The 27,161-nt window shown below is 39.1% G+C and overlaps 1 protein-coding gene and 1 pseudogene across 4 annotated transcripts in view; one reads left to right on the forward strand and one right to left on the reverse strand.

Moving 5' to 3' along the window:
* Positions 1-3,271: 3,271 nt before the first annotated feature.
* Positions 3,272-3,954, forward strand: LOC101961399 (ras-related protein Rab-5A pseudogene; annotated as a pseudogene).
* Positions 3,955-10,057: 6,103 nt separating this feature from the next.
* The window catches only part of Lonrf3 (LON peptidase N-terminal domain and ring finger 3), a 38,977-nt gene continuing 21,873 nt past the window's right edge, over positions 10,058-27,161 (reverse strand). For all 4 annotated transcript variants that reach the window (XM_013356050.4, XM_078034331.1, XM_005319385.5 and 1 more), the window contains 6 exons: positions 24,771-24,885; positions 22,379-22,500; positions 20,649-20,807; positions 19,249-19,411; positions 18,001-18,150; positions 10,058-15,103 (listed from right to left, as the gene is read on the reverse strand). In XM_013356050.4, coding sequence (XP_013211504.1) covers positions 14,948-15,103; positions 18,001-18,150; positions 19,249-19,411; positions 20,649-20,807; positions 22,379-22,500; positions 24,771-24,885 — 865 coding nt within the window. In that variant the 3' untranslated portion in view covers positions 10,058-14,947. The remainder of the gene's footprint in view (positions 15,104-18,000; positions 18,151-19,248; positions 19,412-20,648; positions 20,808-22,378; positions 22,501-24,770; positions 24,886-27,161) is intronic.

Below are 27,161 nucleotides of genomic sequence, written 5' to 3' on the forward strand. Positions count from 1 at the left end.
GGGACATTTCTAACTATTATTAAAAGTTAACTAAGCAGGGGCTGGGGATGTGGCTCAAGCGGTAGCGCACTCGCCTGGCATGCGTGCGGCCCGGGTTCGATCCTCAGCACCACATACCAACAAAGATGTTGTGTCCGCCAATAACTAAAAAATTAATATTAAAAATTCTCTCTCTCTCTCTCTCTCTCTCTCTCTCTCTCTTAAAAAAAGTTAACTAAGCAGAAACAACTCAAAGCAAAATGCGAACTGAAAGGAAAAAAGCTTGCTTATGCATAAGCCAAGATACATTCTTCTATTCTAATTGTAGCTGCGTAATATTTTGTTTTGTTTGAATAATGATTCCTGTTTTGTAACCACAAAGTACTGTGAGCCTGCCAAAATGAAAAGTATATATGATCAACTTCATAAGTAAAGATTGGGATCAGAACCTTCATTTTGGTGTCTGTGTTGTTTCTCCACCTCCCTTTTGACAACTCCTCACCATCCGTTCATCTCCTGAGACCCCCTGTTGGAGCTGGTCTCCGACACTAATTAAAACAAATAAAAATTTTTAAAAATCACAGATCTCTACTCCATTCATGCCAACTCCTTTCCCCCCATCTCCACAACCAGTCTCCCCATTCTGAACAATCCTCAGAAAATGTCCATTTCCCCAATACTGAAAAAAAAAATGTACACACCACCAACCCACCAACCCCATTTCTCTTCCTCTGGTCCAAAGCCTTGGGTCTAGCTATAGGCATCCAGATATGCTGAGAGGAATCCCATAGTGATTACCCAGTGAATCTTGACTTGACCAGCAAGCTGGGTTCTCACAAACTGGCCCTTTATCCCTCACCCAGAGGTCTGTTGCCCAAACCTCTCTAGAGACAAGCTGTTGGTTTAAATTGGAAAAAGACAAAAGCCTGAGAAACTGGGCCCTGCTTTTCTGTCAGGAACTACCATGTCTTTAACCCAGTGTTCTACCAGGCTAACTGTGTACAGTGTTCCACACAACTGGTGAATACTCTTTCTATGGAACAGTAGACTCTCTTCATGTGTTGCTTCTTCTGTCTGGAATGTTCCTCAAACCTTCTCGACTTTTTCATCTGGAAAATGTCTCATTCTTTTGGATTCAGCTCCTGCAATGCTTTCTCCTTGAAACCTTCCTTGAACACCTCCCCATTCAGGATGAGGTGGCTTTCGGCTCAGGGCTTCCATGTTCTCTGTGGTGGATGGATCTGTGTTTTCTTCCCTAGGTTGTGAGCTTCTTAAGTCAGGCACAGTGTTTCCTCTCTGTGGCCCAATGCCTGATTTATGATGTGTGTCTTGTGAAAACCTGTTCCATTAGTAAGGGAATGCATCAGAGGGAGACATTAATGCCCTTGGAGAGCCTGGACTAAGAATTACCACTGTGTCTGAGCCTGTATTTTCCTGGAAGTTCCTATAGGTGGAAATACCTCTGGTGAGCATCTTCACATTTATACCTTGAGGTAGACATGAACACTAGAATTCCTCTTTCTCACCTTAAAAATGCTTTCATCTAGCCAGGTGTGGTGGTGCATGCCTGTAATCCTAGCAGCTCAGGAGGCTGAGCAGAAGTATCATGAGTTCAAAGTCAGCCTCAGCACTTAGCAATGTCCTAAGCAACTCAGTGAGACTTTGTGTCTAAAAAAAAAAAAAAGTTGGAGATATGGCTCAGTGGTTAAGCACCCCTGAGTTCAATTCCTGGTAACTTCCCCTCCCCACAAGATGCCTTCATCTGCAGATTCATAGCCCTGTAGATCTGGTGACCTACAAAACTTCTTCCTTTCAGACATCTGGCATCCTGAAGGGAAGACTGGGTTACCAGTCTTTTCTTCATGATGCTATTTCCTTATGGGACTTTAAACACATTCAGGAAAGATAGAAACAGACCAGCCCCTTGAAGGGTTTATGGACAAGCCTTGATATTTCTTGCTTCTTGGCTTCTATTTAAAAAATCATGCATGTCTATTTGGGGGAGAGGATTATAGTTAATATCTGTATAATCTCACATTTGAAAACCAAATCCCAATATATTTTTGTTAAACTGCCAAGAGTCATGTTTGCTCAAATAAAAATGATGAGAGCAAAATTGGGATATACTGGGTAGTTAATGACTATATGTAGGCTAGTGCTTGTTGAGTTCTGTGAGCTGGAATTCGCTAAGCACCACCGCATTTCATCCTCACAACAACCTTATGAGATAGATGCTATTACTACCATCATTTTATAGATGTGAAAACTGAAACAGAGATGTTAAATGACTTAAGATCACATGGGTAGCAAGCAATGGAGGCAAGATTCTATCCTATACAATCTAATTCTAGAGTCTGTTTTCTATACTGCTACACTTTACTTATTGATATTAGATGTATTTATGAATGAATTCATATAGTAGAAAAGCATTGTGGGTCACAGGACCATCTGTTTTGGATCAGGGCCCCCAAAGCTAATTTTATTCCTAGCTGAGACGATGATCCCAATTCCTTCCATGATTACAAGAAGGACTGGGAGTGGAGGTGTGTGTCAATTGACAGAGATGGTGATTAAGGGCTTCTCTTTCCCAGCTAAAACAGCCTGCCTCAGATCTGTCAACCTGGATTTCCATGCATAGCGGTAGAGATTTTCCCCAAGCAGCAGGTTTTGAGGAAGAAAACTCCCAGAGTAGAAAAGTGATGTAAAGAAAAGTGGGTGGGGAGATGTCAGAAGGAACATTCCCTGATACAGCCTTTCCAGATAAGCTATAGCTGCTTTAAAACAATTATGTGGGAGAAGGGGGCCACCAGAACTACAAATCTCTTGTTCTTCCCAATTGCTATGGTTTAGATATCAGGTGTCTCCCTAAAGCATATGTGAAATGATGCAAGAAAGTTTCGAGGTGGAATGATTGGGTTATGAGAATCTTAACCTTATCAGTGCATTAATCCTCTTATAGGGATTAACTGGGTGGTAGCTGTAGACAAGTAGGCTAGGGTGTGGATGGAGAAGGTGAGTGGCTGGCAGTGTGCTTTTGGGTTTTATACTTTGTCTGGGTCAAAGGAAATCTCTTGTAGTGTGAGGGAAGCAGCATGAGGAGGAGATGCCACTGCAGCCACAACTGCATTTGTCCTTTAGGCCTCACCTAGACCTTATCACCAGGGAGCTGTGGCCCAGAGACTCTGCATAGCACAATCTCAGATTTCTTTACCTCCAGGAAGAAAATAATTTGCATCCTGGAAGTACATTTAGAAATCTGAAATTAGAAACTTTTTTTCCCCCAAATTTGAACATGGCTAATCGAGGAGTAACAAGCCCGAATAGGCCAAACACTGGAAATAAAATATGCCAGTTCAAACTAGTACTTCTGGGAGAATATGTGGTTGGCAAATCAAGCCTAGTGCTTCATTTCGTGAAAGGCCAATTTCATGAATTTCAAGAGAGTACTGTTTGGGTTGCTTTTCTGATCCAAACTGTGTATCTTGAATGACACAACAGTAATATGGGATACAGCTGATGAAGAATGATACCACAACCTAGCACCAGTGTACTACAGAGGAACACAAGCAGCCATAGTTGTATAAGATATCACTGAAGAGGAATCCTTTGCAAGAGCCAAAAACTGGGTTAAAGAACTTCAGAGGCAAGCAAGTCCTAACACTGTAATAATTTTATCAGGAAACAAGGCTGATCTAGCAAATAAAAGAACTGTAGATTTCCAGGAAGCACAGTCCTATGCAAATGACAACAGTTTATTATTCATGGAGACATCAGCTAAAATGTCAATGAATGTAAATGAAATATTCATGGCAATAGCTAAAAAGTTGCCAAAAAAATGAACCACAGAATACCGGAGCGAGCAAATTCTGCTAGAGGAAGAGAAGTAGACCTTACTGAACCTACACAACCAACAAGGAGTCAGTGTTGTACTAACTAAACCTCCAGTTTGAACTAGCTGGAATATTCTGCTTCCTAAATGTTGTTAACATCAGAATTGGAGCATTTAACCAGCTCAGTATAACTTCCAAAAAGAAGAGATTTATTATAGAGGCAAGTTTCTAATACAGAATTATATGTTTTGAACTTAATTTTTAATAACATGCATGTATCCCTCCAACTAATGTTACAGCAATAGAAAGGGAAGATGAGAACTATGTGTATACTTGTTTCATTGGAAAGTTATGAGGGAGTCATCTCTCATCATTAGGGATTAAAGACAAATGACTGGATCCATAACTAGCCATCCAGTTTCTCCAAATTGGAACAGTAGTCATCTATGGAAAAGATTTAGACATGGTTAATGTGGGCTTTTGAAAAACATTTTTAGGATTCTCCAGATGTTTATGCTTAGCTGAAATATTCAGGCAAATAAGAATTTCTTTTATATAAAGTCTACATTCCATATTTTGATAATAAATTAAACATAGGAAAACTATCCCATGTCTCCAGGAAGAAAAAAAGAAATTAGTGGCATAAAAATTATAGCCAGTCCCAATTTTGTTCATATTTTATTGTTTTTAGCTGTAGTTGAACACAATATCTTTATTTATTTATTTTTATGTGGTGCTGGGAATGGAACCCAGGGCCTTGCCAGTGCAAGAGGAACACTCTACTATCCCACCCCATTATTTTTTAAAATAGAGTAAAAAAGCAAATGAAATTCCATCTTGTTTTAAGAGTATAAAAACTGATAAATGGGCTGGGGATGTGGCTCAAGCGGTAGCGCGCTCGCCTGGCATGCATGCGACCAGGGTTCGATCCTCAGCACCACATACCAACAAAGATGTTATGTCCGCCGAGAACTAAAAAATAAATATTAAAAATTCAAAAAAAAAAACTGATAAATGCAGGGGGAGCTGGGGATATAGCTCAGTTGGTACAGTGCTTGCCTCTGCATGCACAAGGCCCTGGGTTCAATCCCCAGCACCAAAAAAAAAAAATAATAATAATAATAAACGAAATTTAATAGTGTTCCCTTCACGTGAGCTCTTCAACAAAAATAAAACAAATCAGGTGTCTGTGACTTCTATTTAGTTACTGATGATCAGTATATAGGTCTTGTTTGGGGGTAGCAAGGGGGCTTATGTTCTCTTTGGACATAAATATATTCAGTGCACTAACAATTCTGTACATTTAAACTTGATTACTTTAAATTTGTTTTCCAGTTACACTGTAAATAGGGTCTTTCATTGTCCATACGTTTATTATTTTTCTGTAATATTTAAGAGTTTCTTAAAAGTATCCAAAACGTACAGTTGCTAAAACAGATAATTATTTCTTCCTCCTTCTAAAGGAAGGTGCTTCAGTTGTTCCTCAGAGCTAGATCCATAATAAACAATGTACTTGCAATTTGTAACATAAATATCGCAATGTTAGTAACAATCTTGCAACCTTGTTTTTCAACATCCATTTTATTTTGATCAGTTCAGTATATTGCACTAATTATTTTAGATCTTTTCATTATATAAAATCTACCATGTGTCAGAGATGATTTAATCTATTTAAGTGCTGACCTGCTAACAGAACTTGTACATTTTATAGAAATTCAGAATTAGTAAGGAAAACAGTTCTCCAGTGTTTAGTTTTATATTGAAGTGCTCAGATTGGAAAAGAGTGATATAAAAAGGAAAAAAGAAAGAAAAGAAAAAAAAAAAGAAAATCTATGTTTTCTGGTGGTTTTCCTTCACCACACACACACCTTTGCTATCATGTCCTGCCTTATTCTGGGCCAGAGGAGTGGAGTCAGCCATCTATAAACTGAGACCTCTGAAACTGTGAGCCCCAAATAAACTTTTCCTCCTCTAAAAATCGTTCTTGTCAGGTCTTGTGGTCAGAGCAGAAAAAAAGCTGACTAAAACACCAATGAAATTTCCATCTCCAAGAAGGCCCATGAGACCTCTGATGGAGTTGAAGAGAGGCATCTGAGATCTTCCTCTAGTGTGTTGAGCACACATCAGATTTGAAGCTCTTGTCTCATTTTAGCTACTAACTCATGAAATGACCATGAACACTGTGTTGTGTAATCATAGTTCTCTTATATGCAGAATGGGCAAAACTAGTGGTTGTAAGCAGGAAGCCAGGCTAAATGACTTCTTATGGCCTCTTCCAGCTCTGGGATGTATGACTCTGGAAAAAAATGAAGTTGTAGTATTTGACTTTTGTCCTTTATTTTGCCTTTTTAAAGTTTCACTTTACTTTTAATTGACACATAATAGTTGTATATATTTACAGGGTACAGCATGATGTTTCAATACATGTATATATTGTATAATTTAAATCAGGGTAACTAGCACATCTATCACCTCAAACATTTCTTTCAAATGTCCAAAATGAGGGCTGGGGTTGTGGTTCAGTGGAGAGTGCTTGCCTAGCATGTGTGGGGCACTGGGTTCGATTCTCAGCACCACATATAAACAAGTAAATTAATAAAAGTCCATCAATAACTAATAAAAATTTTAAAACAAAAAATGTCTAAAACTACATGTACATTTTTTTTCTGTAACAAAAGAATCAAAGCAGCCACAGAGGTGTATAGGGTGAAGAATAAGCTGGGAAAACTCTATTGACTATCATGGGGCCCTGAATTTGTAGTCATTAGGGAGAGAGGCCCTCATAAAGAAAGGCCCTAAAGACACAAGAGGGGACAAGTATTTGGAGAACGAGAATTAGATATAATATGGTAGGAGTCAGTCTGAGAAGTGAGAATAGCCTTCATGGGAGGAAACCTTACTTGTAGTCAAAACAATGGCTGTGAGGTCAGACAATCTGAATTCCAAGCCAACCTCCCTGCTTCCTAGCTACAACCTTGAAAAGGTTACTTTATTTTTCTGAGCCACAGTGTCAACCATGGGTAATACTAGCACCTTCCTCAGGACTAAATAAAATAATGTGTAGCACAATGGCCAACACATACTTAGCATTCAGTACATCGTTGCTACCATTTTGCTGTCATCAAGACTTGAAGTTCTCCACAGGTATCCATGAGCTGATTTGTTCTCCTCGGTCTGTGGCACTGGGATGTGTAGCTCTTCTTTTGAAATTAAAATATCTTCATTTCTGGACTGTGACTATGACTAAGTGGTAGAGCACTTTCCAAGCATGTGCAAAGCCCTGGGTTCAATCCCCAGCACTGGAAGGAAGGAAGGAAGGAAGGAAGGAAGGAAGGAAGGAAGGAAGGAAGGAAGGAAGGAAGGAAAAGAAAGAATGAACATGTGGGCTCTGGAAAAGAAAGAACGAACGAACACGTGGGCTCTGGAATCCATGCAGGATCTGGCCCAGGTTTTAATCAGTAAACTGTAGGCAAGCAACATAACCACCCTGAGCTAGAGTTCACTCACTTATGATGTGGGAATAGAGACCTACTTCATAGATTATGGTGAGGTTCTAATGAGAAGATAAATGCTAAAAAATCTAGAAAAAAACCTTGCATGTAGTAAACACTCAATGGGCACCAGCCTTTGGCTGGGTGACCAGCTTAATAAAGGACACTTGGCAGACTATTTGTCCTTTATGAGATCAGCCTAAGGGTGTGAGATGAGAACATGAATTATATGTCCTGCATACAAGTCTTGGTTTGGGAATAAGTGACATCCACAATGGGCATGGAAGATGGAAGTCCACAGTCAATATGGGAAGAAGATGTACAAAGTTCTGCCCAGGAGATGAAGAGATAGTCACTTCAGTTATCACAATTGGCCATTTCCATAACTCTTTATTCTTCCTCCTCTTCTTCCCTTCCTTCCTCCTTCCCTCCATCCATCCATCTCCCTCTCTAACGGGAGTTCATTGTGGTAGACCATTTAAGAGGAAGTGTGTTAACTCCACTTGTGGACACAATGCTCCTTCAACCCTAAATACTGGTCCTTTTATGAAATTTCTCATTTGGGCTCATAGATAGAAGAAAACTATTCTAAGAGTGGCAGTAGATATCCTGATGGGACAAAAGGACTGCAGTCTCCTCTATTCCCATGACTGTGTTAAATATCCCCATAATGTACTTCTAAAGTTCAAGATAACAAAGATATTTATAGTAAAACTGGATTTAGGGAAAGTGGGCTATTTCAAGAGTTAATTATGCTGCACTTATGGAATCCATAAATTGTTGATGTTGACTTCATGGAAGGTAAATAGTATTACAGAAAGAGGTATAATTTGGGGAGCTCTACTTGAATAAATGGAGGAAAATGTTTTTTTCAGGATTTTCTAATGCACCAATGACATTTGGCAACACATGTGTACGGGTAGACAGGAAACAAGAATGGCCAGTTAATGTGCATGTAGGTTGAAATGTGGATATTAACAACCAAACAACCAAAAAAAAATTGGAAAGGATGGGGGGGGGCTAAGCTCTATGGAGGCAGAGTTGCTTGACTAGGCCATAGCTCTATGTTGAGATGACCACAGACAATTCTGGCTAGGAAGTTTCTGCATTACCTGGAAGAAGTCAATACGAGCGGTATTGACACCAGCCCTTCTCAGGAGTGAAAAAAAATCATTAGTTATGAAGGGGAAGTTTCAACTTGGGGAAGCCTATAGGCTTAGGGCATTTTTACTCTCCTTCTGTTGTTCAAATATCATACTGTGACTCAGAGTACATCCTAGAGAGGCATATTTGATTCTGGAAAACTCAAAGGTGCCAGAGTGAATCCCAGAGGACAGGAAGCAGAAAGCACTAGGTTTAGTTCTATTCAACGCCTAAGGAACAACTGCAAATAGGATCTTCTTAGATGGCTCAATCTGGAGAGAAAGTTATGCAGGCATTCTAGAAGGAAGATCTCTCCTGAATGGAAGCTTCTGATTTGGTTTGAGTGGGGTTTATCTCATGAGAACCAGGAAGTGGCAGCCCTGGCACAGAAGGGTACAGTTCAACAGCCAGGCATTTCCTCTGGGGCCTAGTTGGGCAGGAATTCTGATTTTTATTGATAACCCCAAAGATTCTGTTATACAGAACAAGCTCAACTCAACGTGAAATTCTGTTATCATTTTTTTGAGATTATATTTTGCATGTTGACCAGGTTGGCCTCCCACTTACAATCCTCCTGCCTTGGCCTCCTGAGTAGCTGGGATCACAGGTATGCACCACTGCATCTGGGTTTATTGCTTCATTTTTGTCTCATTTCTATGTCCTTTTTCCTTTAGTCATAAAAGGGAACTTGTATAAGCCAACAAAGACATGAGACAAAAATCAGCACTGATTGGATACTCCTAAATCTCTCTTATGGGGGTCAGCAGTGTCAATATTGTCATCATTCTGATTAATTTTACCACTTTTCCTGTCAAGAGGTTCATGTTGGGCTGGGATGCAGCTCAGTGGTAGAATGCTTGCCTAGCACGTGAGGCCCTGGATTCATCCCCAGTATGTTGTGTTGGGGGGGTGTGGACCCTTGACTTTAAATAATCAAAATAAAAACACGTAGCTTGCACTCATAAACATTTTATAACACTAAAGAAAACAGTAGGTAGTGTGCTCTGCTTTAAACAAACACAATATATGTTTGGGTTCACAAATAAACTAAGGGCAAATTATTGAAAAAAAATTTTGAAAAATTATTGAAAAAAAATACTTCTGGGGCTGGGGTTGTGGCTCAGTGGTAGAGTACTCACCTAGCATGTGCGAGACCCTGGGTTCAATCCTTAAATAAAATAAAGGTATTGTGTACAATTAAAAAATAAAATATTAAAAATACTTCAACATATTTCTTCATATGACAAGCTTTTTAAAAAAAACAATTTATGGCCAATGTTTCATAATACATGTCACATTAATCTGTTAATATCTACTTCACTGCCACATACAGAAGAGCTTATCTGAATGCAGGTCTGTTTCCTTAAAAGCTCTTTTTTATTGAAGTGCTGGGACTAGAATCTAGGGCTCACTCAGGCCAAGTACTGTACCACCAAGCTGTACCCACAGCTCCTTAAAGGATCTTCCAGTGAAATGTATTACACCCAATAGGAACAAGAACAAAATGGACATTCCCATAGCTTTCTTCTCTATTCAGCTTCCAAGAAAATGACAGTGAAGCTAATTGGGTAATTCTTTTTCTAAGATGTGAGCACAATTTTGTTAGATACAAAGTGAGACAATAGGAAACCTTTTTTAATGAATAAACAACTTTCACAGAGACTATCTATGTCACATTGCTATTACAACACAAATGAGCTGAAACTTTTTTGTACAGATTTGGAAGAAGGGAACCCCTAAAAAGAAATCAAGCATATAGAGGTAGTTGAGTAGCAATGAGGGGGGAGCATTGTCTTAATTTCCCTTCAATTTATTACAGTGCAAGAGTAAAACGGCTGTTTAACAAACAAATGGAAATCAAACACACATACACGTTTGCCACTATTTTAATCCTGGCATTACTGAGAACTGTACACAACAATGGAACTACTTAATCTAAGATAAGCCAACGGTGCCACACTGAACTTTTTGCTCTCCTTTTATTTTGTTGTGGTTTATTGTCATTGCAACAATAAATGAATGTTAATTGACTTTTAAAACGACGCATTGGCTACAGTGTTGCTTTGTAAACTTCTGTTCATCACATTTGCTGCAAAAAGTTTTTAAAGGACTACAGAGTCATAAAGCAAAAGCTTTAAAGTGATACCAGGAACAGAGATCACAGGCACTTCTCTCTGGAGGTTAATTTAGCATGTTCGGAAATGCCCACTTGTAAGTGAAAATTTCTTCATTTTACCTTTGGATGTGCATAATCCAGATTATTAACCAGTTAAACATGGAACAAGATGAGCTATCATTCTGAAATGAACTGAATGTGTGCATTTTACATGGCTCCTTTTCCTTCCCTCTCTGCACTCAGAAAGGGGCACAAAGTGAAGTTCATGCAGCTGGCTGCTTTTCACAACTGTCTTCAATCATGAATCAAAACCTCATTCCTCAGGCCCAAAGATGGGCTGAAAACCTGCCCTTTTCCAGTACTCGGGCTGCCTTTCATTCACATCTTTGTCACACACTTCTGCTATGACTCTGCCTTGGTGAGTGGAAATGGATGTGAAGTCAAGGTCAACAATTGGGGACTCAAGCAAGGAGTCCCTGAATAAAACTCTCACCTTGGAAATGGAAGTGGCATGAGGAACACAGTCCCCGGTGGATTATAGTCCATCAACAGTATGCAATCTGTTGATGGCAAGAGACCTCTGGTTACTGTGAACCAGCCTCAGGAGTTTTACCACTCCAATGGCCAGTCACAGGGGATTATCTGAGCCTAGACCAGCTTCATAGTTAGAGCTGGAATCGCCACATGCTCAGTGACGTGACTTGACCCTGCTGCTAAAGCAGCATTGGCCTAGAGCAGTCAGCTGTCAGAAAAGGCAAGCTGTTGAAATAGTCAATTCTCCGCTCCCCTAAGTCAGGGACAAGCACTCTTCTCTAGTTGTCTACAAAAAATTAGTTTCTTCCTTTTTCATTTTCTACATTTTGCTGGTTATTAGCTAGCAGCAGTATTATGGTACAAAGCAGAAAGGCATGGTGTCTGCTTGCTACCTAGTATACATATATGTATGTGTATAGGTACACACAGAGACAGATAGACATAAAATAACCTACTAGGAAAAGACTGGGTCAGTCAAGACAGAAAAACTAACCCAACAAGTGGCACTATCTACCAAGGGGGAACTCTTTATCCTTCTGGCCTAGATTTAGCCTTATGTCTTTTCTTATACTCCTCATTCTCTGGCTTGGCAGCAAAACCAATTTACAAAGAGTAAAAATGGTCAAGTCTAACTGATTACACTGTTCAAGTATGTCTCAAATAAAGCCAAGGACTATGTTTCACTAGCCTTATGAAACATAAGCTTACTGTGGAACAACCTATGTATCTACAACTACTGAAAGTAAAGTGCAATTCTACCTAGCCAAGATCTTCATGTGCTGGAGTTGGGTACTCCCTTATCAAGAGGCATTCTAAGGTATGGAATTTCATGCTCTATGATATGGAATCATAAGAAATCTACTTCCTTCTTGACTTAGATTAATCAGAGATGTTTTGGGTAACTTCATTTTACTGGCAACCTCCCATTGTGAGCTTTTGGGTGCTTTTGTGGTGTGCCTGCCATGCCTGTTAAATAATATTATGTATAACACAAACTATTTAATATGTTTGTCTGCAAAGTTCAAAATCAAGAATGGTTACTTGCTGGATGACCATATTATCTGGGCAAAGTATTTAATATTGCTGAGCGTCAGTTTTCTCATCCAAAATATGGAGATAATAACTGCTCTCTGAGAAAAAAATGATATAATGAGCTAATATAAGTGACATTACCTGGGTAGTACCCAGTACATCATAGGATTTCAATGAATTTTTGTTGAATCTGTTATTTTGGACGGCATAAAAAATACCATGAACTAAGCACACAAGTCATAGATTGTAAAATCCAATCACCCTATAATGGGTGAGTTTCTAAACACATTCTGGAGAACAAGGAGTGATGACTTGGTTATTATAATGGAGCTACAACTTAAGGCTTCCATCCCATCCAAAATTCTAGACCTTCAAGCAACATTAATTTTTAGCTCTTATGGAAATGAGAAAATGTTTGCTGGTCTATGTTAGTCCCTATCTCTGACCCTCATTTGTTCTCCAGTCTTTTCTCTTTCCAAAACAGACTTAACACTGAAAGAAATTAGCTGCAAACCATCAAGTTATGGTGCAAAAATCCAGTAGTGCAAATTCCACCAAGTTTATAGGTATTGCAAGTGGGTAGTGCATGTAAAGGCAGTGTTCTATGCAATTGTAGGCCTTCGATGACATTTTGTAACTATAACTTATCTAATAAAGCTATGACTTGTTGAATGTCCCCCCCTTGTGAAGGCACTGTGCTGTGTGACTTTTGAAATGTCACATTTAATGTTTATAACAACTGTTCATAACAGTATTTATCATCACCATTTCATAGATGAGGAAACTGGGGCTCAGTCAAAGTTAAATCACTTGCTAAAGTAACATATCTAGTATGTGGGGAACCATATGACCTTTTTCTTTATTGTGTTTGCACTAGATAATAGGAAACTAAAGTACTAGGACCATGTTATGACCACTTGGTTGGGCATCAGATGGGAGGGAAGGGCCTCTAATTTCTTGCTGCCTGAGACTGAAAGAATCTGATTGAGTAATTAACTATGCCTTTATTCCATTCTATCTATACATTCTTCACCAGCCCAGTCTACTCCAAACTTCAAATCTGGTAACATAATGCTCTGACAACTCCATTAATCAAGTGTAGAAAAACATTTGGTCTCTGCTTACACAAGTCTCTGGATCATTTCATTCTCCTTTTCCTATTTATGACCATGGTGGTGCTAAAAGTCCTAGTGTCTTGAGCATGATCTTCTCACCTTAACAGAGTAGGCAGACATGGCTCCTTTTCCTTCCCTCTCCCTACACCAGGAAGAGGCACAAAGTGAAGCTAATGCAGGTGGCTGCTTTTCACAACTGTGAATAATGCACCACAGCTATCCAAAATCACACAGATGAGACAACTTGCCTGAAGGTATGAATGCAACAACTCCCTTCCTCCCAGCCCTAATCTTTTCACTCTGTCATGATAGTCCCATACTCATGATATTACTTTAGGTTCTTCTGACACCAAGAAATCAAACTAGTGTAAAAGAAGCTGAACAATGCTTACTCCTACCTCCTCAACCCTTCTTCCCCCCACCCCCCAGATTGAAAACTGTGGCCCACTGTAACTAGGAAAAATGACAGTGTTTAGACAATGATGTCATGGATTGTCTGGCTCTTTAGAAAAGATTTCTTAAGGATTCTACCCTACCTGGTTTCTTTACATTTTTAGTATTGAAAAGTCCTTCATCAAGTATTTCAGCACATTCTAGCCCATTGTCTTGATCCTCAGAACCTTGAAAAGGGGTGGGGTATGTAGGATAGTGGGGGATGGCTTTAATATGCCAAACTGAATGTCATTTCCTCTAAAGGGTTAAATATTATCTTGCCTAAAATCCTATTCCTGACTGCACTGGGGAAAAATTTACTTCTAATCAGATTGCTGAAAAAATGCCCATAATAGATTATCATAAAAGACATTCCTGTGATTCATGTCTTCATTCTGGAACAATAATTCTTTCAGCCCTGTTCTGTATGACACATGGAAATTGGATTTTTAACTATACCCTGGCATCTACCATAATCTTTGCTAAATCACTTAGCTATTTTATGTTGTTTATTTCAAACTGGAAAAATGGATTCTATGAAAATAGATGACCTTAGCATCATTTGGAAATTCTTTTAAACATCCACTAGGATAGATAGAAAGTCCCCAAATTGGGATCAATGTAGTAAAAACTGATTGAAAGGAAAAAATGCATCTCTAGTATTGTTATTCCCCCAAGGTACATGGTAAACCACATCAATAAATAAAGCAATGGACTTTTCAGTAATGTACACTTAAATAGTTACAAACACACATGTAGAAAAAAGGATACAGTAGTGCAAAAAATAAATTATTAAAACAGATAGAAGTATGAACATTATTTTACACAATGCTCTATAAAACCTGAACCATTTGGAATGAGACCTCAAGTCAGTGAGATAATGCAGCAACGTGATTCATTATTAGTATCTTTGCTTCACATTTCAACCACATAGTTATTCATCTATGAAAGACAAATTAAAGCAAAATTGTCTTAAACTTTCAGGAAAAAAATTTTGTTAAAATCAATTTTTCCTGGGTTCTTAAACACCTCTGCTATTTATGTAGTTATGCAGCATGTCAAGAAGCATCTTAAGACAGAAAGTTCCAAACAGGTCACATTCTTTTGGTCTTTCTACTTGATTTAATTGTCTGTGTGATCAAAAGCAGAGTAATGCCTCTGTTTGCTTGATACCCCCCCTTCTGTTAAGATGTTATTGCAATTAGAAATATTTACAAGAAGACTTCCCCAAGGCAATGGGGAGGGTGGGAGCTCCTCTTCAACGACCCAATCTTGCTAGTTTTGGTTTCGGGATATAAAGGCCAGGACTCGACGAATACCGTTCAATCTATCCTTTAAAGACCTCATTGCTAGGAATGGGAGCTGAGCACGGCTTTCCAAGGGAAGAACAGCTAATGTCCACCAACACCAGGCAGGACCATTTGGGTTGATCTGCAACAGAGAAACACAATGGGATCATCTTATTCCCTGCAATCCATATGGGTCTACAGATTTTCAAATGCCCAAAATAAACAATCCAGGTAGAACTGCTTCTGTGTGTGTGGTAGAGACTGGTAACTGCCTCCATATTTATTTCCTCTTTATTTTAGCTGAATATATAGCTGCCTAAGCGGTAGTGGAGAGGTACTGCATTTCTCAGCCTCCCTTGTAGCTAGGTGGGGCCTTAAGACAAAGTTCTGGCTAATGGGGTATAAAGGGAAGTGTTATGCACGGTGTTTGGGTCATACTCTAAGGAAAGAAGCATGTGCCCTCTGCTTCCCTCTTTCTCCTGGCTTTCCTCTAGCTACACAATGAACATGATGATTTTTTAAATTTTCTCAATCAAAAAGACAAAGACACATTCTAAGGATGGTAGGCCTTTGTGATGGAGTCTGGACCCTGAATGGTCTCATGGAATAGAGCTACCCTAGCCCTCCAAGACTCAGACCCTCTATTCCATTGGAGCTAGATTTATTTTGAATACTTGTTAAAGCAGACAAGCCAACACCCCATGCCTTCTAGCCAGTGTGATGTCATGAGCTGGAATATCCCTACTTAGGCCCTTCTACTTTTAAGATTGTGTTTAGGTCATTGGACTTTGTAGGTCTTTAATTCCCATGACTCCCCAGGCTTTATAGGTGTCCTAACTCCTTCCATTTTCTTATTCTGGCTGAAGGCAATAGTCTAGCTATGCCAAGTCACTATACAGGGCCACAGCTATCTTCTCCCCTAAAACCAAGGGCATGATTTACAGTTTCAAAGAACAGCAATCCCATTTTGCAAAAATCCCAATTAAAAACACATTCATATTAACCTTCATATTTCTTCATGCTTCTCTTAAATAAAGAGCTTTCTTGTCCCATCTATATTCTTCACCAAAATTCTGTCTGTAATCAGTTTCCCCAGTACATTTTAAACATTGGCAACTTATTTCTTATGAACCTCAAAATGAGTTTTCTTTCCAGAACTTTCAGGAAATTGGTTTCAGTAACTAACTATGGAGATCCACATTCTAGTCAAACTCCTTACAACTCGAATTATTTAGCTCCAAATTGGTTCAACTGATTCTCCTCAAATCTCACTGCCCTCTTTACTTCTCTGTCTCTCACTTCACCTGGATTCTTTTTTGTCCTGCATTGCAGTCTGCAACATGATCTCCCTCCTATAATCATTTTGCATATTAGATTGACATTCTGAATTCTTTCCCAGGATCATCAACAAAGATATTGAGGCTGATGTTAATCTTTGTGGCAGTTTCTAGGAAACCTCCTCCCGGAGCTAAGAATAATCATTCATAGGACTGCTGGGCTGCAGCACTGGCTAGCAAACTGTATGGCCTTTTGGTTTTTGCTGGTGCTGCCATTGACAAAGCAACATGATAACAAAACTAAAAAGAAAAGAAAAAAAACCCCAAATTTCAGCTTTCTGTGTCATTAAGTTTTTATAAATAATTACTGTAGCATCTGTATTTTTTCCTGTGGAAGATGCAGTAAGCACTGCTGATCTCCGTCTTCTGCCTGACTCAGGGAGAATGTGTCCCAGAAGATGAAGGGGAGCGTCAAGATTGATCATGGAGTTTGCTCAGAGCTCTGCTGTAATCCTGAGTCACCATGGCCCAGAGCCAGGAGCCAGGAGCTGGGTCACTGGGAAGCACTTTCTGGCCTTTCTCCCTTCAAACTCACAATGCCTTCGTATGAAGGAAAGGAGCCATCTTTGTGGTCTGAGGAAAGCAAAATATATCAGCCCATAAGGAAACAAGACAGATGTCTTAGAGCCTCAGAATGCAAAAGGAAGAGGAGACTTTAGAGACCTCCTCATATAACTCTCTCACTTCAGAGAAAGGCTGAGAAAGGGGAAGGGATTTAACCAAGGTCACACTGCTAGAAAGGTAAATAGGATCAGTCATTTGGCAGAGAAAACAGAATATAGATATTCAAAATATTCATATTTTTCTGCTGTGTCAAGAATGAACCTAAGTAATGAATCAAATAAGTTATAGGAGTGAAAAGATGGTGGTAAGGAAATATTTGGTTAGGATATCTCCAGCCTTGTCCTAGGAAGGAAGCATTCCTAGAACTGGAGTTCTCTGAAAGTACTCCTTGATTTATACCAGGCAAGCAAAGAAACTACTTTCTCCTCTTTCCTAGTGAGCTTTAGATCTTCAGCTTGATCTTGTAAATGGACCTGTCCCTCAAGGTAGAAGACTGATACAATAGGACCTAATCAACTATTTTCTGGTATGACTCAAATGAGGGTAACTTTAACGATGGGGTCAGTTTTCTTAGGAGCTGTTTGCTCTGATGAGGACAACAGTGAATGTCTAGATTTGCAGGATTAAGTATGGATCATCAAGGGCATGAAAAGTTCTTGTGGCCTTGCAATTAGAATCTTGTAGGGTAACTGGCCCTATCTCCAAGCTCCTGCATTAATAGAGGAGAAGTTCTAGAGCTCTCTGGAAGTGGCAGCCTTTGATTTTAGCTCCCACAATACTTTTCTCTTAAATCCTGGCCTTTGCATATCTCTTGTTACTCTAAACTTACCAAGTTATAAGTCTGAACTCCATTGAACATTCTTTTGTTGATGGTATCTATATTACCATTCACTCACCTCACTTCTCTCTCTATGTATATCTATCTTAGATTCAAGTTCCAATGTTTTACTTCAGTTACCCCAATTATGATTTAAAATCCTTTTGATGCTCACTGTCTAGCCAAATAATACCAAATTGTATCCATTTTCCCCTTTACACTTAGGATTTGCTGGATGACCACCACACACCTATCTAATCACAAGCCTCAAGCACTCCCATCTGATGGGGCAACCCATTATATGAAGACATTTTTATATACCTGGGGATCAGCATCTTTTTCTGGCATTGGACCAAAGTGACTGAGTATCCGATTCTTCAGAGATGATTTGAGTGAGTGAAACCATGATGCCGCTTGCTCATAGACACAGTTATGCAATCCCATAAGTTCAGCACAATCCTCTCCCTGAACCTGAAAGTATCAAGGTGAAAGTGAGACATTCTGTACCCTCTCCATTCCTCCCAGAGTTGCTTTTGATGTTGACCCTCTTTAAGCATCCCTTCTGCCTTCCTGTGGCAAGGCTCACCCACACATCTTTTTCCTGTATGTGGTATGACACACTCCATAGTCAGGTGCATATATGGTTGGGGATGGGAAGCAGGAAAGTTCAGCTATGGAGAGTAGCCAAAAGAGCAAGACGCTCAGAAAGCCAAACGGTGGAACAGGCCTGAGCGGACACAGATTATGCTGGTGTAGGCCTCTGTCCTTTTTGTTTTTACACTTATTTTCCCACTGCTCTCTGGGAACAGAGATATAAATGTGTCTCAATGTGTAACTATCTCCAAAGTCAAATATATTTATTTGCTGATCAAATATTCATCAATCTACTACATAGTGAATGTAAATATAAATTAACATGGGATGACTGACTTCTTCCACCCATTTGCTAAAAAAACTGAGGATTAACTGGACAGGTCATCTTTCTGCTTTAGGGGATGATTAATGATTCTGCTTTCAGGGAAGGGCTCTTAGCCATGTTGTACATTTAAAAATCCAAATGCATATGTGAATTTACAGTGATCACAAAAGAAAAAATAAATTGATCAATAAATACTTATGTATAGGCCCCACTCCAGATCTATTCCCTGCTTTCCCTGGTAGAGACCTAACTGGTAGGCTGAAAGGGCCCCAGGGTTGGTCTGAGGTAGTGTATATATATATATATTTTAGTTGTTGATGCACCTTTATCTTATTATTTATTTTATGTGGTGCTGAGACTCGAACCCAGTGCCTCACACGTTAGGCAAGTGCTCTGCCACTGAGCCACAACCCCAGCCCGCTGAGGTAGTATTTCTTATGCATAGCTGCAACTCAGCAGCTAAACAGGGAGAGCCAGGACAATGAGTGCTGTCACTACAAATCTGCAATTGGACAGCAATCCAGCAGCATTTAGCATTGCTGTAGCAATCTGGTGAGAAGTCACACGACCCCAAGACAGTTCTGAGAAATCCTTTTGCAATCATCTTTGTATGCCAAGTTACAGGGATTCTTGGCACTAGCCACCCTCACCTTTTGATCTTCAATGTATTCAATGTCAGCTGTGTTGTAGCCATCTCGTTGACCCTGATGGAGCACCTTGAAGCGCCTCTTGCCTATGCTGTCAACCACAGAGCGACCATCGGCAAAAAATTGAACATTTCTGATCTCTAGGATACAGCCATATTCTGCAAACCTGTTTATTAAGAATGAAGTCAAGAAGGTAGATCCTTGAGTTTTATTTCACTGGCCTTGACCCCAATCATTTCTATAACCCTGTGCTGTGCCTTAAGGAACATCTGCCTATTTACCTGCCCCTGGGTTTCAACTGCAACTGTACAATAGTTGGATGGAGCTAAAATATGAACCTGGACAGTTTAAGTCCAGGGCCCACGTTCTTATAAAATAAGTTTTATAATAAATACCACCTGCTTAACAAAGACCAATTCTGGTTTTTTTTTTAAATAAGCAGCCTCTCACACAGTAACAGGCAGTGTTTATATGAAAAAAAAAAAACCCTTAACATAGGAGTATAACTACTACCATTTATTGAGCACATACTGTGTACTAGTGCTATGGTTTGAATGCTCCCTACAAAACTCATGCTAAAATTAATTAAAATGTGGAAACTTTAAGAGGTGATTAGGCCAAAGGGGTTCTGTCCTCAGGAATGGATTGATAGAGTTAAGAACAGCTTGGTATAACCCCCTTTCTCTCCACCCCCCAGCCTCTCTTTGCCCTTCTGCCATGTTATTATGTAGCAAGAAGGCCCTTGCCAGACACTGGCACCTTAATTTTGGATCCCAGCCTCCAGAACCAGGAGAAATAAATTTCTATTGTTTATAAATGACTCAGTATATGGTATTCTGTCATAGCATCCCAAAATGGACTCAGACAGCTGGGAACTGCACTTAGTGCTTTATGTGTATTATTAACTCATCAATCCTCCCAACAAATAAACCCAATGAGGTAAGCACTATCATCTTACCCACTTAACAGACAAGGAAACTGGATATAGAGAGGTTTGAATCATTTGCCCAAAATCAAAATTGCTCCAAGGATGAAATTAGAATATAAATCTAGGGAGTTTGACTTCAGAGACCACATCATTTTTTCTTCACAGTGGTCATGCATGCCAGGCAAGTGCTCTACCACTGAGCCAAATGCCCAGCCCCAGCCTACACTCTTATAAAACAAGTTTTACAATATAAACTACCTGCTTTACAAAAGACTGACTCTAGGATTCTTTTAAACAGGCAGCCTCTCACTTAGTAAATGGAGCACCAAAGAGACCATCATCCTTACAAATGCTCCTGTTCTTAAGCTGGCTAAACCTCATGAGATAGGTCTCCCTACCTTTGGGAACACTCCAGAGTAAAACAAAAACATCCTTCTCTACCAACCTCCCTTTACTCCCAGGGCTTCTCACTTACCCTTTGACAGGATCTCCAAGGCACATGCCAAACTGTCTTGTACCTGTTTCGATACATCTGCGAATCATCAGGCGGTAACAAGGCTCAAAGATGTGTAGGGGACAAGGAACAGTGGGATAGGCCATGGTGCACACGAAAATAGGCACGTTCTTATTTAAGCTGTCAGGAAGAACAAATTAGATGGATCTCAAAGCAATGGAGTAGAACACAAAAAGGATGGTCAAATATCACCATGTAATTCCCCAGAGAGAAGGCAAGGAGCCATCAAATTTTGATGACTGATAAAAAATACTAACACTGTGATCTGAGTCCCACAATGTGGTGCAAAGGTTAACCTAAGGTCTAAGAGATTAAAATTCGATTGCACATGTTCTAACGTGGCTTCAGAAGTTCTCTAGTACCTTAAGTTTGTGAGTTATGGCTATGTTGTGTATTTTTTCTTTCTATGATTCATCTCTTCACTCAAAATTGTCCCTCTTTCGGTGTTTTGCTGACAAATACTGAAGGTATAAGTGCACCAAGAGGTGATGGGAAATTCTTTGCAAGGTCCTCGTGACATCTCAAATTTGTAACACCTTCCCCGCCAGAAATGTGCATGGAAAGACCAACTAGGAAGACGAGCAAGCAAGAGACAGAGAAGAGTAATTTAACCCACTGATGCTCAAATACTCTTGTGCTTCAGAGATACCAGGGACCCTTAAATCCAGATGACTAGGCCACTGTACTCCCAAGGATACTGATGGGATTAGCTATGGAGCTAGGATCCAGGGATTTGTGTTTCAATAGTACCCCTCCCCAAAGATTCAGACACATGACCCACTGCAGAATCCCCAACTGGGCCAGCTCCTCGTTATCCTCTTATTTGATAATCAACCCATTGCAGGAACATTGAACCTAAACCTACAGAGATATAAGACTATCTGCACAAATCCCAAAAGGGTTAGGTTTAGAATTCCTTCAAATAGAAAGCCCCAAAGTATGTTCCCATATTTACTAATAACACCTTATGTGATATTTGAGAATATGGCTCAGAGAGACTCAAGGTTAACTTTAGAATGAAGGGAAAAAGAAAATGATGTTCTGAGTAGTTTCAGTATAAGTCAATATAAAAACATTTCTAGTTTCATAGGAAAACATTATTTAAAGTGAGAAAAACATTCAAACAAACTGGTGGCAGAGTTTAGAAATATTCTCTACAGGGTGGACATAAAACCAGAACAGTTATTTCTTGTTTAGTTGGTTTTTGGTTTTTGCTAACAGGAAACCATGCCTCACAGAATACTCACAAAATACTGTGAGAACTGCACTATAGATGTGAGGGTGGGGGGCGGTAATAAAATGGGCAGAAATTAGTGGTGGCCCCTTCTTCCACTAACTAAGCAGACAGAGCTTGGAGCCTCAATTAGCAGAAGTTCTCCTGATTATGCTATTCCAGTTTACTCCTCCCAGCAAGACCCGTTACAAGTGCCAAGATGCATATTAGTTTGTGTTTGGCTTATGCATCTTTAGTGGTGTGTTGGTAAATGCTTAACAATTGGCTTTGGGGTAGAGGGAATCCTACTTTATATCATTTGCTGATTTCCATGGTATGAATGTTTTCACCATGGCCAGTTTAAAGTTGCCACCAAGATATCTCTGAATAAGGAGCTGGGGAAAAAAAAATTCTGCACATTCAACTCTCATGAGCTGGTATGAATGAAAACTGAAAACAGAAACATGCATATACATACTTAGACAGTTCTTCCATTTCTTCTTCATGAAGCCTTCTTCGTTCCTTTAGTTCCTCTGGAAGGAACTTAGCTATTAGCTCTTCCATTATTACATTTTTGCTGTATTTTCTTGATACCAAGCACTATATGGGGAACAAAGCAATTTGATATTATTCAGTCATCAAAAAAAAAAAAAAAACAAGGACTTCTGACACAATCAGCAAAACAGCCAAGTGACTCATATATTGGAGTAATTTGGACCCACAATTTAGCAGCTAACACTCTAATATATGTATTCTCCAGATATCAGAATTTATTTTTTTAAACATGTAAATGATTACCTTCAATATATATATATATATATATATATATATATATATTTATAGATGGACACAATACTTTCATTTTATTTATTTATTTTTGTGTGGTGCTGAGGATCAAACCCAGTGCCTCACACATACTAGGTGAGCACTCTACCACTGAGCCACAACCTCAGCCCCAATGATTACCTTTATAATTAACAGGAATAAGCCTGTATTAAAGTTTTAAAAATCTCATTGCTTCCCCCAAACAGGAACATTAGAATTATGCTTTTGTCCCCAAACAAGGAAAACTCTTCCTCTTTCCTTTTTCTGATTAGTGTGTTTATAAGCTCACAGAAATGGACTCTCTCTGGGATATGCTGAAAGTCAATAGTCAAAAGCAATGTTCACTGAACCTTTCCTTCCCTTTCCTGACCTTCCCCCATTCCAATCCAGTGCTTGGCTTCTGGATATTGACAATTCTGTACATTTTGTTCTAACTTTAGTTAAGAAACAAACACACACAAGCAGCTAAATACTGGTGATTTTGTTCATCTATTTGCCTTTTTAGTATGACATCTAGGTATCACTGAAATTATAAGCCATAATTTCAGAATCAAACTCAGGCTCAATTGGAACTATCACTTTCCTTCCAAATACCCTTACCACATACATATCTAGGGATCTGAAAGCAGTGGGTATGTAATGCTGTGACCCAAACAATAGATGTTAAAACATCTAAATTGCTTGCTGTGGAAACTACCCCTACCAACCCAGCAGGGGGAGCTCCTGAGTACACAATTTGTTTCTCTCCCTGTATGGGCAGTCTCTTTTCTGCATTGAACATGATTGGAATACTTATCCCTGTGTAAAATTGTATAAGTGTAATTCTGTATGACTACACAGAGAAAGATGAGAATATCTCATAGCCCTTGAGTCTGGGACTACACAGCAATTGCCTCCTGGGTGTCTTTTCAGTCACAACATTGTATGACTACAGGAGAACCAACTGTATTGCTCAGTGCCAGTGGGGGCGGGGGGGGGGGCGGGAAGCAGAGACTCAGGAGGTAGCCAATCCAGAGAAGACCTCTCTGCTGCTGCTAAAACAAAAACCCAGGAAGGTCACATTCTAAAATGTTAACAGTGGTTTTCTTTAGGTGCTGAGCATTATGGGTAGATTTTCTTCTTTCTGCTTATCTGAACTTTGTAGTGTTATCACAACATACATGTATCATTTAAGCATAAGGACCATGGTTTTATCACCTTTAATCAGGCCAGCAAATCCCACCCCATTACCTAGGGAACAGCATGACTTTGACCCTCCCCTGATCCTGATACACACCCTCAAAGCTATACTTGATGATTATTTCACTCTGTTCCTTTAGTGTAAATGTTAGAGTTTGGAACAAGCACAACATGGGCCTACATTAACCTAGAGATAATCTTGCATGTCCAGTTTCAACTCAGGAATGACAGGGGTCAAGGAACATTAATACTGATTATAAAATGTGATTCATAATCCCTGATGGAGGTAAACCAAAACAGATTCCTGGGTCTTCTTTTGATAAAGGAAAATTCCATCAGGTCCATTTGAAAAATGAAGGTAGGAGTTTGTGTGGTTAACTTTAGAGAACTTGGAAGGCCCAGGTCTTTTCAAGTAGCCAAACATCTGCTAATAAGTACAATGACTCCTAAGAGGTTAGACAAGGGCCACAATGATAGTCTAGAGGTTTTTCCAGGAACCTGGGAGATGATCTCTTCAAAGCACAGAATAAACATTGATGATAAGAGGACATCAGAGCTATCTGGTACAAGCCCAGAGAGAACAAAAGATTCACCAAAGATCAAAGTGTATCAGGTACCATGATGGGATTACAACCAGGATCCATGTTCATCATCTATTTAATACTTTAGTTTCCAGCACAAATTACTTGATTTAATTTCCTGAAGGACTTTGTGAAGAGGAAAGTGGTGTCTAGAAGACAGCAGAAACAGATGGTTTGAAAGGGTATTGGGCTCTAGCATAGAGTAGTAGCTTGGGACCCAACTAAACAGCAAGTATACCTAATTACAAGCAAGCCAATCCATCCAAGAAAGAAATATTGGTTTACCTGAGCAAGGCCATCTTTGCATAATGGACACTTAGCATTGTGATCTAGGCATCTTTCAAGGCATTTTAAACAGAAGGTGTGCCCACAAGGTGTTGTGACTGGCTCATAGAATAATCTGAAATTTAAGAATCAAAATGTAAGAAAATCAAAATGTGATAGAAGACAGGGTACTCATGGTTCAGGTTTAATTGGGAAAGCCTATGTGGGGAGGATACCTTTTACTTTTAATCACTGCTATTGTTGCACTCCAAGAAAGAATTTGCTTCTGATTTCTGGGACATATTTAAAATAATGCATTTGTTAAAGTTTAGAATATAGCTAGGTCGTTTTTGAAACATTGATTCTAGTCTATCTCTTCAAAGTAGAAAGATTTTTTTACCCTTGTCTGGTCTAAGAAAAATAGAGATTAGTGCCTAGAGTGTCTGAATAAATTCCATTCTAAAGATGTTAGCCAACTTATTCATCTGAGTATACATAGACATACATATAGACATACATACACACACACACACACACACACACACACACTCTTAAGCACTTTACACCATGTTACCATGAGAAAACTTGATTGTTTGCTCACACTGATTCCTTTTTTTCACCTAAGCAACCTTTATTGCCTTAAGGATCTTGAAATTGCATCTAACAAACATAAGTCTTTTATATGGATGAATAATTTTCTAGAGTTAATACAATAATATTTAATATTATTAAGTGCACGCTGATATAATAGATAAACATGGATATACATTGACATATACCCACATATATGCATATGTATAGATATATGAATTATACTTCAATTAGATTCTATTTTAATTGATTTGGGAGGGCAAGATATTTTCGAAGCAATCTGGGGATCCTTCATTAAAGCTACCCTGTACCTTCAGAGGTTCATGGATTTACTTCATATAAAGAGAGGCTCACCTGCAGCAGGACCAGGAAGCAGGAGCAGCTGATGATGACAACTAAGAAGTGGGGCTCGGGCTCACACTCATCAAGAGGATGAGCACAGAAAAAGATTATAGCTTATTTTGACCTCTCAAGAGTGTTCAATAGAGAGGAGATACTGACGGCTGCACAGCTCCCTCGTGTGGCCAGGAGGTGCACCAGTAGCCTGGCCTGCACTGCCAGGCTGAGCCCAAGAATCAAAATATAAGAGCTAAATGTACTTGAGAAGAAATGGAACCCACCAACTAGAATAAAAACTCAGGTCCATTGCGGATAGAGTCACTTGTCTAAGTATATGCAGTCAACTGTTGACAGATGAAAAGTCTCTCTAACTTTCATTTCCTGTCATGTGCCTTTTCTATTAGACAATGATTGTCAACCACTAATATGCATCAGAATCACTTGGGGGAACTTTTTCTTTAAACACCCTTATTGATGAATAATTGACATACATACAATAAACTGAACATACTTAAAGCATATGATCTGGTAAGTTTTGACGTATGCACACATTTATGAAAACACCACAATCCAGATAGTGAATATACTCATTACTTTCATATGTTTCCTCCTGGCCCTTCCCAAACCAACACCTTCATCATCTTGGAGCTTTCAAAAAGTCCAGAAGCCCAGTACTACATCTAAGAAATCCAGATCGGTAGGCCAAAGTTCAGGCCAGGTACCAGGACTCTTTTACAGTCCCCCTGAGTGGTTTTAATGTGCAACAGAGGTTGAGAATCACTGTGTTACACAATCCTACTAAGCTCTGTATAGGTGAACCTTCTGTATTGGTTTTTGAACATAATTATCAGAGTCACTGATAGAGATTTAAAAACATACATGTGGCAAAGCTCTCCTGGTTAAAGTTCCAGATTCAGCAGGTCAGGGAGAGGGAGTGATTTGATATTTTTAACAAGCCCATGAAGGTCTGAAGTAGAGGAGAGACTTCATGTACTTACTTTTTGTACATTTGAATTTTATCTTTCTGCTTCAAAAGTAATTGATTTTTCTAACAGAATTAATGTTTTATTAAATTTGCCCAAAAAGTAACATTAAATATAAAAAAGACTGTTTATGATAAGAGTTTCTAACTGATGCACTAAAGTAAGAAGAAAAGTATGCAAATTAGGAAGGAAGAAAATTAATCTGTCATTACTCACCAATGGTATGATGAATAACAAATTTAGAACACATAAAAGCATGTACAGAATGATTATTGGAATTAATAGAATTAGTGAGGTTGCTAGGTAAATATAGTTACACCCAATTGTATTTCTATATACTCACAATAAACATTAGAAAATAATTTCTTAAAAGATAACATTTACAACTGCTTAAGAAAAAAACCAAGTACCCAGGAATAAATCTAACAAAAGTTCTGAGTCCTCTTTTGGAAAAAGCTATAAATACCTCATTGAATGAAAGTATAGAAGACCTAACAAG

The sequence above is a fragment of the Ictidomys tridecemlineatus genome, chromosome X (assembly GCF_052094955.1).
Source record: "Ictidomys tridecemlineatus isolate mIctTri1 chromosome X, mIctTri1.hap1, whole genome shotgun sequence".
NCBI classification, from domain to species: domain Eukaryota; kingdom Metazoa; phylum Chordata; class Mammalia; order Rodentia; family Sciuridae; genus Ictidomys; species Ictidomys tridecemlineatus.